The sequence below is a fragment of the Pongo abelii genome, chromosome 19 (genome assembly GCF_028885655.2).
Source record: "Pongo abelii isolate AG06213 chromosome 19, NHGRI_mPonAbe1-v2.0_pri, whole genome shotgun sequence".
In the NCBI taxonomy this organism is placed as follows: Eukaryota; Metazoa; Chordata; class Mammalia; order Primates; family Hominidae; genus Pongo; species Pongo abelii.
The window spans coordinates 43,652,818-43,665,057 of record NC_072004.2 but is presented as its reverse complement, the minus strand read 5'-3'; the positions used below and the strand labels follow the sequence as shown (position 1 = coordinate 43,665,057).

The window sequence follows — 12,240 nt, the reverse complement described above, 5'->3', positions numbered from 1 at the left end:
GGACGGGAGCGAGGAGTCCGCGGGACCCGCACTGATGCAGGCGGGGAAGCAGCAGCTTCCCGCCAGCGGCTCAGACGCCGCGCTCGACCTCTCTGGCCCAGTGCCGGACCCCGCCCAGCCAAGTTATTGCGGGGCTGCGGGGCTGCGGGGCCGGGCGGGGGAGAGCAGGGCCGCCCGAGGGCAGAGCGCGCGCGCGGCCACCGCCCCACGGGGCCCCGGGAGCCGGCGCCCGGAGCTGCGACTTACTCACCTCTCCCTTCTGCTTCTTTTCATCGGCCTCTGAGGGCGCAGCCCCCAGGATCTGGCAGAAGAGCCTGATGACAGTCGGGTCCCCAAGCCTCGGCCTCCAGTCTCCCCACGTCTCTATGGCCAACACCGCTCTCCCCGGCTCGTGCCCTCCCCACTCCCTTCCGGCTGCCGGCGCGCCCTCCCTCCCTGGTGGCCCCGGCTCCTCTCACCCTCCGCTCCCACTTGTTGCAATTGCTGTACAAAGGGCCGGGGCGGAGGTGGGGGGCGGGCGAGGACAGCCGGGCCCGAACTGGCTGCCTCTGCCGGGCCACGGCCAATCCAGAGCGCGCCCGCGCGGGAGGGCCCTGGGCAGCCGCCGCCGGCGGGCGGAGCCGCGGGCAAAGCGCGGAGCTCGCCGAGTAGACGGCCCCGCCGCCCGCTGCCCGCCGGGGCTCTCCGGCTTCGCCATGCCGCCGTGGGGCGCCGCCCTCGCGCTCATCTTGGCCGTGCTCGCCCTTCTCGGCCTGCTCGGCCCACGGCTCCGGGGACCCTGGGGGCGCGCCGTCGGAGAGAGGACCCTGCGGGGGGGCCAAGACCGGGGCGACGGGGAAGAGGCGGACGGCGGAGGCCCGGCGGACCAGTTCAGCGACGGGCGCGAGCCACTGCCGGGAGGGTGCAGCCTTGTCTGCAAGCCGTCGGCCCTGGCCCAGTGCCTGCTGCGCGCCCTGCGGCGCTCGGAGGCGCTGGAGCCCGGCTCGCGCTCCTGGTTCTCCGGGCCCCACCTGCAGACCCTCTGCCACTTCGTCCTGCCCGTGGCGCCTGGGCCTGAGCTGGCCCGGGAGTACCTGCAGTTGGCGGACGATGGGCTAGTGGCCCTGGACTGGGTGGTAGGACCTTGTGTTCGGGGCCGCCGGATCACCAGCGCCGGGGGCCTTCCTGCGGTGCTTCTGGTGATCCCCAATGCGTGGGGTCGCCTCACCCGCAACGTGCTCGGCCTTTGCTTGCTCGCCCTGGAGCGCGGCTACTACCCGGTCATCTTCCATCGCCGCGGCCACCACGGTTGCCCACTGGTCAGCCCCCGGCTGCAGCCTTTCGGGGACCCGTCCGACCTCAAGGAGGCGGTCACATACATCCGCTTCCGACACCCGGCGGCGCCGCTGTTCGCGGTGAGCGAAGGCTCGGGCTCGGCGCTGCTCCTGTCCTACCTGGGCGAGTGCGGCTCCTCCAGCTACGTGACAGGCGCCGCCTGCATCTCACCCGTGCTGCGCTGCCGAGAGTGGTTCGAGGCCGGCCTGCCTTGGCCCTACGAGCGGGGCTTTCTGCTCCACCAGAAGATCGCCCTCAGCAGGTGGGTAACGGAGGCCGCAGACCAGCATGGAAGGAATAGAGGGCCTAAGCTGGCTAAGACTCAGAAACAGCTATGCATAGCATTGGAACAAGCGTGGGCCAGTTTGGGCAAAGTTCTCTGAACACATCTTCCAAAGCCTTCCAAACCCTGTAATCTAGACAGAACCGGGGAAGCGGGTTTAAAGGTCATCGATGAACTCAGCTAGTATCACTGTGCTAGAGCAGGGACTCCTGCCCCGGCCCCTTGCCTCATCTCAGCACCCCCTGCTGTATCCTAGCAATCTGAGCACCTGGCCCACGACAGCAGAGATACCTGACATTTACCACTTAGCCCACAGCTTGACAACTCAGCAAAGAGCACTCTGGAAGCAATTTCAAACGATTATCTGCCCAGAATGTTTACTCACTGTCTCTGAGCCTGGAGGTGACAGGAATCAGAAATATGGTGGCATTTGAAGCCTGGTGCAGTGGCTCCCGCCTGTAATCCCAGCACTTTGGGAGGCCAAGGCAGGAGGATCACTTGAGCCCAAGAGTTTGAGACTAACTTGGGCAACATAGGAAAACCCGTCTCTACAAAAATTTCTTTTTTTAATTAGCCGGGTGTGGTGGCATGCATCTGTGGTCCCAGCTACTCAGGAGGTTGAGATGGGAGGATCACCGAAGCCCAGAAGTTCGAGGCTGCAGAGAGCCTTGGTCAGGCCACTGCACTCTAGCCTAGGTGACAGAGCAACACCCTGTCTCAAAAAAAAATTTTATATATATATATATACACACACACACACACAGACATATGTCGGCATTTATTAAAATTATTATTTTTAATTCTTTTTGTTTTTTAGACAGTCTCACTTTGTCACCCAGGCTGAAGTGTAGTGACATAATCTCGGCTCACTGTAACCTCCGCCTCCTGGGTGCAAGCTATTCTTCTGCCTTAGTCTGCCAAGTAGCTGGGGACTACAGGTGTGTACCACCACACCCAGCTAATTTTTAATATTTTTTTTGGTAGAGACGGGGTTTCTCCATGTTGGCCAGGCTGGTCTGGAACCCCTAACGTCAAGTGATCCGCCTGCCCCAGCTTTCAAAGTGCTAGGATTACAGGTGTGAGCCACCGTGCCCAGCTGTTTGTTTGTTTGTTTTTGGAGGCAAGATCTTACTCTGTTGCCCTGGCTGGAGTGCAGTGGCAGAATCACCACTCATTGCAGCCTTGAGTTCCTGGGCTCAGGTGACATTCCCAGCCAGCACTCTGGCTTTCTTAGGAGATGGCAGAATGAGGTCGAAGTCATTATGGCAACAGTGTGGTGTAGCAGAAAGACCTGGGATGTGGGGGCCAGACCCCCACCTCAGCCTCCCGAGTAGCTGAGACTACAGGCACATGCCACCATGCCCGGTTAATTTTTGTATTTTTCATAAAGATGGGATTGTGCCATGTCGTCCAGGCTGGTCTTGAATGTCTAGACTCAGGGAATCCACCTGCCTTGGCCTCCCAAAGTGCTGAGATTATAGGTGTGAGCCACTGTGCCTGGTCAGAGATGAACATCTAATTTCAACTGTCTGAGGCTGGATTGAGCTACTCAAAAGACGGAGCTGCTCATCCTGGCCTCCTCGTCAGGATGCCAAGCCTTCTCCAGGGGGCTAGAAACAGCAAAGATGTTCCCTGTTACCCAAAGCAGTTGCTCTGAGGCCCCCATTTAGGAATCCACCCAGTAAATTAATTACAGACTCAATTGCTTCCTCTGCCAGGCAGCACACTCTCTAGGAATATCTGCCCCAGGTATACCTGATCAACATCACACTCATGTGACATTACCAGGACAGGATGTTAGTTTAAAAAACAAAAATAAAAACAATGAATGCAACCTAAAGTCAAATGTGAATGATTAGCAGAGGTGTCACCTGCAGGTTTGGATACTCTGAGCAGCAAGTTCTTCTAGGAGCAGTTCAGGAGGTTACAGTTCATAGCAAGTTCTCCACAGAGGGCCAGAAGTTGAGGTTAGGAGAACTGTCAGCAGCTGTGAAGTCAAATGCTGCCCCTAGGGCACATAGACAGGTGCAGTGATGCTGTGAATGACAGGCCTAGTGGGCACTGTCATACAGGAAGGAGGGAGGAACCCATTGTTGTGCTGAGAAATGCCCACCCATGTGGCTGGATCTTCTCACTTCCCTAGAGAAGCCAGACACCTGCATTTTATATGAAATCTTCTAATTTTATTATTTTATTTATTTATTTATTTTTTGAGATGGAGTCTCGCTCTGTCACCAGGCTGGAATTCAGTAGCACGATCTCAGCTCACTGCAACCTCTGCCTCCCGGGTTCAAGTGATTCTTCTGCCTCAGCCTCCCAAGTAGCTGGGACTACAGGTGTGCGCCACCACACCCAGCTAATTTTTGTATTTTTAGTAGAGATGGGGTTTCACTGTGTTGGCCAGGATGGTCTCAATCTCTTGACCTCGTGATCCACCTGCCTCAGCCTCCCAAAGTTCTGGGATTACAGGCATGAGCCACCGCGCCTGGCCAATTTTATTATTTTATATTATTTTATTTTGTTTATTTTTTGAAACAGGGTCTCTCTGTGTCACCCAGGCTGGAATGCAATGGTGCAATCATAGCTCACTGCAGCCTTGACCTCCCAAGCTCAAGCAGTCCTCCCACCTCAGCCTCCTGAGTAGCTGGGACTGAGCCACCATGCCAAGCTAATTTTTTTTTTTTTTTAAGAGATGGGTTTTCGCCATGTTGCCCAGGCTGTTCTCAAACTCCTGGACTTAAGCGATCCACCCACCTCGTTGGCCTCCCAAAGTGTTTGGATTACAGGCATGAGCTGCCGCAACCAGCCTTATCTGGTTTTAAATGATGGCCAGGAAATTAAATGTTTTCAAAGCCCTAAATGGCCAAAGAAAGCCTCTGTGGACAGATCTGGCCTGCGGGCTGTCTGTCTGTCTCATCTGCTGTCACCTGATGTTCTCATTCTTCCCTCTCTTTCCCACCTTCCCCACTAAACGCCTTGCTGCCAGGTATGCCACAGCCCTGGAGGACACTGTGGACACCAGCAGACTGTTCAGGAGCCGTTCCCTTCGAGAGTTTGAGGAGGCTCTCTTCTGCCACACCAAAAGCTTCCCCATCAGCTGGGATACCTACTGGGACCGCAACGACCCCCTCCGGGATGTGGATGAGGCGGCCGTGCCTGTGCTGTGTATCTGCAGTGCTGACGACCCCGTGTGTGGACCCCCAGACCACACTCTGACAACTGAACTCTTCCACAGCAACCCCTACTTCTTCCTCCTGCTCAGTCGCCACGGAGGCCACTGTGGCTTCCTGCGCCAGGAGCCCTTGCCAGCCTGGAGCCATGAGGTCATCTTGGAGTCCTTCCGGGCCTTGACTGAGTTCTTCCGAATGGAGGAGAGGATGAAAGGGCTGAGCAGGCACAGAGCTTCCTTCCTTGGGGGCCGTCGTCGTGGGGGAGCCTTGCAGAGGCGGGAAGTCTCTTCCTCTTCCAACCTGGAGGAGATCTTTAACTGGAAGCGATCATACACAAGGTGAGAGACCTGGCCCGAGAACCCCCAAGTCCTGCAAAGAAAAGCAGAGGTGGGCAAGGGGGAGTCCTGGAAAGATGGGGCGGACTGAACAGAGGGAGCTTCAGCTCTGTGCTCCTCATTCAGTCCCTCTCTCTTAAATTGGTAACTCGAAAGAGAAGGAACGTCCTGCGAGCCTGCACTCACTTCACCCTCAGCAGAACTCCTGCCTGGCCTCTGCTCAACATATCTCTACTCATCCCGTCAGCAGCGGGGCGTTCCAGTCACTGTCTCCTGTCACTGACATCACAAGCCAAAGGATAGCACTTTTTCAATCCATGGACTCAGGAGAAAATGCCCTCTTACTGGCAGTGGCTAGAGGGATGAGACGTTTGTGTATGTCATTGGGCAGTGACCCCGATTCTCAAGCTGGAGCCATTTGATGTCATGAGGACAGGATGTTTGTGTCTCGGCCCCACTTCCCTCATTTGCTCTGTGGTTGTGGCGCCCTGCTTTGACCGAATGCTCTGGCAACTGCGGCAGCAGTCTTGTGTGTGTGCGAAGGGCGGCAGAGGCAGTGGGGCTGGCTCGCTGAGGGCTGAACAGGTAGAGAATGTGAGCATCCATCTCAAGGAATGCGAAGGTCCAATCTCTCAGAGGAGCTCTGCAAGTCTCAGCTGGGAATGGGGCTGATCTGGCCCCCAAGCCTCACTGGAGAGATCCCAAGGGTATTTTACAAATAGGAAGCGCTCTCATGCAGGATCTGAGGGCTTTGCTAGACCATGGTTCAAGGAGTCAGAATCTTGGCTACCCTATATGCTCCCTCTGGCACCATTTCAGGGGATTACTCCAGAGAGCTGCAGCCAGAGCTGTTTATCTCCTGAGATGTGGACTTTCTCTAAGTCAGGAAAATTACAAGCATCATAACTTAGGTGTTTTCTGGTTAGTTGCTCCCTTTTCTGATGCTACTACTGGCCTCTCCCTTTCCAGAGCCGGGAGATACATCTGGGACCAGAGGAAACAAAAGCACCACGAGGTTGACAAGAGCTGACCAGTGATTTACAAATATTTCACATTACAATGCTTTGTCTGCTCAATTATTCAAAACGCCATCCCTGTAAAGGCAGAAAAACTTCCTCTTATATCTGGCCACTCAGCGACTAAGTGGGTATTTGGTTTTATGAAGAATAATGCTGAAGACTAGAGATATAGTATATCAGAGATAATATATAGTATACAGATTGATCTAAATATTCTGGTTTGGATTAGGCAATTAAAATTTTTTTGGCAACAGGACATATGTTTCCATGTGTTGCTAAGATTCAAAAACTTTGCCCTGAAATTTTATTTTAATCGTCATTTAGAAAGAGGGCTCCTGTTCTGACCTCACAAACAGCAAAGCAGTTGTAAAGAAGAGAGCTGCTTATACCAAAACCCACATTCCAAGACTTGGTATAAGGTATTCCTGAGGCCATGATTTCAGGTTTGGATAATCTTGCCCCAGCCTTGTTCTTCTAGATCAAATCAGAAGAAACTTTGAAATAACTCCAAGAATCTGCACTGAAATGTAGACAGCACTCGATAATCTAAGGGACATTATCTTGTGAAAAATTATCTCCCTCCTGGCTGGGCGCGGTGGCACACACCTGTAATCTCAGCACTTTGGGAGGCCGAGGTGGGTAGATCACGAGGTCAGGAGATCGAGACCATCCTGGCTAACACAGTGAAACCCCATCTCTACTAAAAATACAAAAAATTAGCTGGGCGTGGTGGTGGGTGCCTGTAATCCCAGTTACTCAGGAGGCTGAGGCAGGAGAATGGCGTGAACCTGGGAGGCGGAGCTTGCAGTGAGCCGAGATTGCACCACTGCACTCCAGCCTGGGCGACAGAGTTAAGTCTGTGTCTCAAAAAAAAAAAAAAAAGAAAAGAAAAATTATCTCCCTCCTCTCCACTTCTTGTTTCTCCTCTTCCATATTCCTCATCTGACGTTCTTTTGCCATTTCTAAGCAGGATAAATAAAAAGGAACTGAAATTAAGCTGCTCTACTGCCGGTGAACAACAGCCTTGGTGTAAGGCTTGGTGAGGGAGATTTATTGCCATCTGGCCATCCCCTACCACCAGCTGCCCTCCACATCTGGTACAGTGGGGATTTCAGTTAATTAGGGTCCTGCAGTCCCAGTTGCCCTGCAAAATGGGAAGCAGTCTAGTGGTTTTTAACCCCTAAGGCTTAAAGAGTCCCTAAAGGTGAAAATCTGCATAGTTTCTCTAGAAACTATCCAGATAATGCAGGACTCTGGTTCTTCAAGAGAATAGCTTTTGGAGAAATAGTGGTTGGTTTTCCTTTCCCTTTTGATAGGAAAGAAAGTTTTCCAGGTAGAGAAATGTATACACTTTGTAGTTACAGTCAGAAGAATGGCAGAATCAGCCCCAGTTCAGGTTCCATTAATTCCTTTGAACCCTGAAATCAAGTGACCTGAACCCTAAAGTATTTCTCTTCCGTGGCCCTTGTGCCAGATGCACCCACTGCATTTCCCAAGAACATTCTCTCATTTTCCCATTACTACTTGAAGACTAGGGCTGAAATGCCTGTTTTTTGCTGAGAAAGTGTAGTTTCCATCCAAGCAGGAAAGATTTGGATGGCCCTGTCCTTTAGCCTAATGATTCAAGAATCACACAGGTGAATTCTGCCTTGGTGAATAGCTAATTGTGTGAAGCCAGCTGGAGGAGCTCCAGGCACACTGTTCTGCGAATGGGTGGCTCTTGAACAAAATGGCAAGTTATGAGTTTGAGGAAGCAAGAAACAACAAAACCAACCAATAGGCGGGGCACAGTGGCTCTCACCTGCAATACCAGCACTTTGAGAGACTGAGGTGGGAGGATCACTTGAGGCCAAGAGATCGAGACTAGTCTGGCCAACATAGCAAAACCCCATCTATACAAAAAATTAAATTAGCTAGGCATGGTGGTGCACCCTGTAGTCCTAGCCACTCGGGAGACTGAGGCAGTAGTGTTGCTTCAGCCTTGGAGGTCGAGACTTCAGTGAGCCCCTCCCAAACACCTAAGAACCACTGAGTTGGACTTTCCAGGTGGTGGGTCTTCAGTAATCTTCAGGCCTCATTACTTGCTTGCCTCCTTTTTGGTGTCCATTATTTACCAACACCTTCAAATGGTGAGATAAAAAAATAAATACAAATAAGGAAACGAGCCAGGTGCAGTGACTCACTGCAAAGTGCAGTAATCCCAGCACTTTGGGAGGCCGAGGCAGGCAAATCATTTGAGTCCAGGAGTTCAGGACCAGCCTAGCCAACATGGTGAAATCCCATCTTTACAAAAAAATACAAGATTAGCTGATTGTGGTGGTACATGCCTGTAGTCCCAGCTACTTGGGAGATTGAGGTGAGAGAATCGCATGAGCCTGGGAAGCACAGGCTTCAGTGGACTGAGACTGCGCCACTGCACTCCATCCTGGGCAACAGAGCAAGACCCTGTCTCAAAATAATAATGAAAACAATAAAACAAAAACAAAAAGCCAATGACTAAAGGGAGGCATTAATTCAGAAGCGGCAATTGAATCCTCTGTCTCTAGCCATGGATCAGAATGCAGAAAGCAGACACCTGCTTCTGAAAGTTTCTGTGAGTTCTAAGTTCTGATCTCTGATATCAAGATTGTGCTAAGCTATAACTTAATTCTCATAATTTAGTATTTTATGTATTTATACATAGATTTCCAGGGTGGCTTGGCTGGAGATGACAGTATGAAAAATACAGCACTAAATTCTCTGAGAAGACATCATCTCTGTTTTGAGTGACGATATCCTAAGACTTGGATACTGATAGAAAATAGGGCTTGGCTGGGTGCAGTGGCTCACACCTGTAATCCCAGCACTTTGCGAGGCCGAGGCGGGCAGATCACCTGAGGTCGGGAGTTCCAGACCAGCCTGACCAACATGGAGAAACCCCGTCTCTACTAAAAACACAAAATTAGCAAGGTATGGTGGCGCATGCCTGTAATCCCAGCTACTTGGGAGGCTGAGGCAGGAGAATCACTTGAACTGGGGAGGTGGAGGTTTCGGTGAGCCAAGATCGTGCCATTGTACTCCAGCCTGGGCAAGAAGAGCAAAACTCCGTCTCAAAAAAAAAGAAAAAAAAGAAAGGAAAGAAAGAGAAAGAAGAAGAAGAAAGAAAGAAGAAAGGAAAAAAAAAAGAAAGAAAGAAAAGAAAAACAAAGAAAGAAGGGAAGGAAGGAAGGACAGAAGGAGGGAGGGAGGGAAGGAAGGAAGGAGGCCTTGGCCAGGCATGGTGGCTCACACCTGTAATCCTAGCACTTTGGGAGACTGAGGTGGGTGGATCGCTTGAGTCCAGGAGTTTGAGACCAGCCTGGGCAACATGGTGAAAACCTGTCTCTACAAAAAATACAAAAATTAGCTGTGTATGGTGGTGCATGCCTGTAGGCCCAGCTACTAGAGAGACTGAGGTGGGAGAAACACTTGAGCCTAGGAAGTCAAGTCTGCAGTGAGCTGTAAACATGCCACTGCACTCCAGCCTGGGCAACAGAGCAAGACCCTGTCTCAAAAAAATGAAAGAGAAAAGGTCTCAAAACAAGGAAGTGTCACCTTGGCTTTATACATAACCTCAGAGCCACCTAGAGTCAGAAACTCCTCTGTACTCATCTTCCATCCTAAACCACAAGGTCCTTTCTCAATCAGTCACCTTTAGTAATGAATGCCAAGGTATCTTCCTTTAGAGATGATTTTAGCATGAATTCCTCTCCCTGCTTAAACAAGCAGATACACTTGGCCACTCTGGTAGAACTTGGTAACAATGCCAATAAAAGGAGTATTTGTGATTCTTCAGTCAAGCCACAAAGGATGACACCAGAAATTGCTTTGACTCATTGTCACAATTTGCAGAGATAAGAGTGCATTCAGGAAGGCTTGAGAAGTTATACATAGGGAGTGTCCAAGTAATCAGAAATTAAATGAATGCTTCAGGAAGCAGTAAGTCCCACATCATCAGTGGGATATTCAAGCTAGACTGCCCCTTGGCACATATTATGGAGAGAACATGTGGCAAGAAATAAGGATGATCTAGATCAGATATCCAGTTTCTTCTCATCTAAGGTCTGTAAATTAAAATAAATAATGCTAATGATCTTAGTGTTTGTAACAACTTAAGGTGGGTTTCTGGGCTCAAGGATCAGAAAACCACAGACCTGACTAGGATCCTGGGAGTTGAGAGATAACATAAATTTTAATGAAGTTAACCCTGCCGAAGTGACCAGAGTGAGTGTGTGTGTCTGTGGTTTTTGTTTGTTTGTTTGAGATAAGGTCTTGCTCTGTCACCTTGGCTAGAGTGCAGTGGTGCAATCTTGGCTCACTGCATCCTCAACCTCCTGAGCTCAAGCAATCCTCCCGCCTCAGCCTCATAAAGCGATGGTACTACAGGCATGCGCCACCATTCCCAGCCCAGAGTGTTTTGTTTTGTTTAGAGAAAGGTTCTTGCTCTGTCACCCAGGCTGGATTGCCCAGTGGTGTGATCATGGCTTACCGCAGCCTCGACCTCCCGAGCTCAGGTGATCCTCCTACCTCAGACTCCTAAGTAGCTGGGACTACAGGTGCACACCACCATGCCTAGCTAATTTTTGTATTTTTTGTATAGATAGCGTTTGTTACTATGTTACTCAGGCTGGTCTCGAACTCCTGGGTTCAAGGGATCTTCTCACCTCGGCCTCCCAAAAGCCTGAGATTATAGGTGTGAGCTACCACACCTGGCCTCAGAGTATATTTTTAAGATAGCCAATGATTATGCTCTAGTCGCAATTGCGCAGAGGAGCTAAAGGTTTTTTCGTTTTTTTTGTTTTTTTTTGTTTTTTTGAGACGGAGTCTCGCTCTGTCACCCAGGCTGGAGTGCAGTGGCACCATCTTGGCTCACTGCAAGCTCCGCCTCCCAAGTTCACGCCATTCTCCTGCCTCAGCCTCCCGAGTAGCTGGGACTACAGGCGCCCGCCACCACGCCCAGCTAATTTTTTGTATTTTTAGTAGAGACGGGGTCTCACCGTGGTCTTGATCTCCTGACCTCATGATCCGCCCACCTCGGCCTCCCAAAGTGCTGGGATTATAGGAGTGAGCCATCACACCCGGCCAGAGCTAAAGTTTTGAAGGTAAAATGATACTTCATTGAAAAAATAAGACACTCATGCATCAAAAGTAAGTCTCTAGTCCCTCCAGTCTTACCTTGTAATAATGCAATACCTTGCCTTAGTATTTAGTATGGTTAAACAAAAAATTTCTCTCCAACTTATTTGCCTCTGAATAGTAAATCAGTCTCCCAGTAACACTGGAATGTTATTATTTTTTAAATCTCCAGAAACAAATATGTGCTGTTTGTCTTCTGAAGTCCTCTGTGTACTAAACCATGCTTGCCTGCTGTGGCGTTTAGCAGAGCGTCAGTGCACACTGGATGTTGCCTCACTTTTGTAGATCTAGCCTCGTGTGGCCTAACGCTAACCAGCAGCAGCTCTGTTTAATCAATAACCAGGTCTCCCGTTCTGGGCTAATAATTTCCCAGCAGGCGCACAATTCCCTGATCATTGATGGTGCCTACAACAAATATATTATTCAGTGGGCAAATAGTGTTTGTGTGTTGATAGGATACTGAAGTAATAGTTCGGAGATGTGGGTTCCAGTTTCTACTTCATCTATGACTTAAGTGACCCTGAGAAAGTTATTTTATGAGTTGTTCCGTATGAAAAGACTGGGAATGTGTATAGGCCTTAATTTATAAGGTCTGTTAGGATATAATGAGATACTTAATAGCATACAGAGCCCATTCTCCAAGACTCTATTTAATTCCTCAACCAGAGCTCAAAGACCTCCATGATGAAGGGGCATCTGCTTTCAAATCACAGTCTTTATTCTCTGATCAACATCTTATAAGGCTAAGAAGTTCCAGTTATTAATTGCACTGCAAAGTTGGGAAGGGCCTGGAAGAGCAGCACCTTTGAGCCTCACAGGTTGGGTTTGGGTTGCCCAGTTGAGGACAAACTCTCCCCATCCCCACCCCCATATATGTACACACACACTGATACCATGTCACAGCTAATCGGTTTCACATCAATTTTCGTCAAAAACCATCTGCATTTCTATTTCTTATAGATGAA

The 12,240-nt window shown here is 50.3% G+C and overlaps 1 protein-coding gene across 1 annotated transcript; it reads left to right on the top strand.

Annotated features, from left to right (window-relative positions):
- The first annotated feature begins 154 nt into the window (after nt 1-154).
- Nucleotides 155-7,313, top strand: ABHD15 (abhydrolase domain containing 15). The gene is made up of 2 exons (XM_002827197.5): nt 155-1,576; nt 4,584-7,313. Exons 1-2 carry the CDS (start codon nt 318-320, stop codon nt 5,107-5,109), a joined length of 1,785 nt encoding a protein of 594 aa, XP_002827243.2. The 5' UTR covers nt 155-317; the 3' UTR covers nt 5,110-7,313.
- The last annotated feature ends 4,927 nt before the right edge of the window (nt 7,314-12,240 follow it).

Excerpts from the sequence above, each read along its gene's own strand:
- ABHD15 (XM_002827197.5), top strand. The coding sequence starts at position 318 with ATGACAGTCGGGTCCCCAAGCCTCGGCCTCCAGTCTCCCCACGTCTCT. Across the intron at positions 1,577-4,583 it reads CAGAAGATCGCCCTCAGCAG|GTATGCCACAGCCCTGGAGG; the intron begins GTGGGTAACGGA and ends CCTTGCTGCCAG.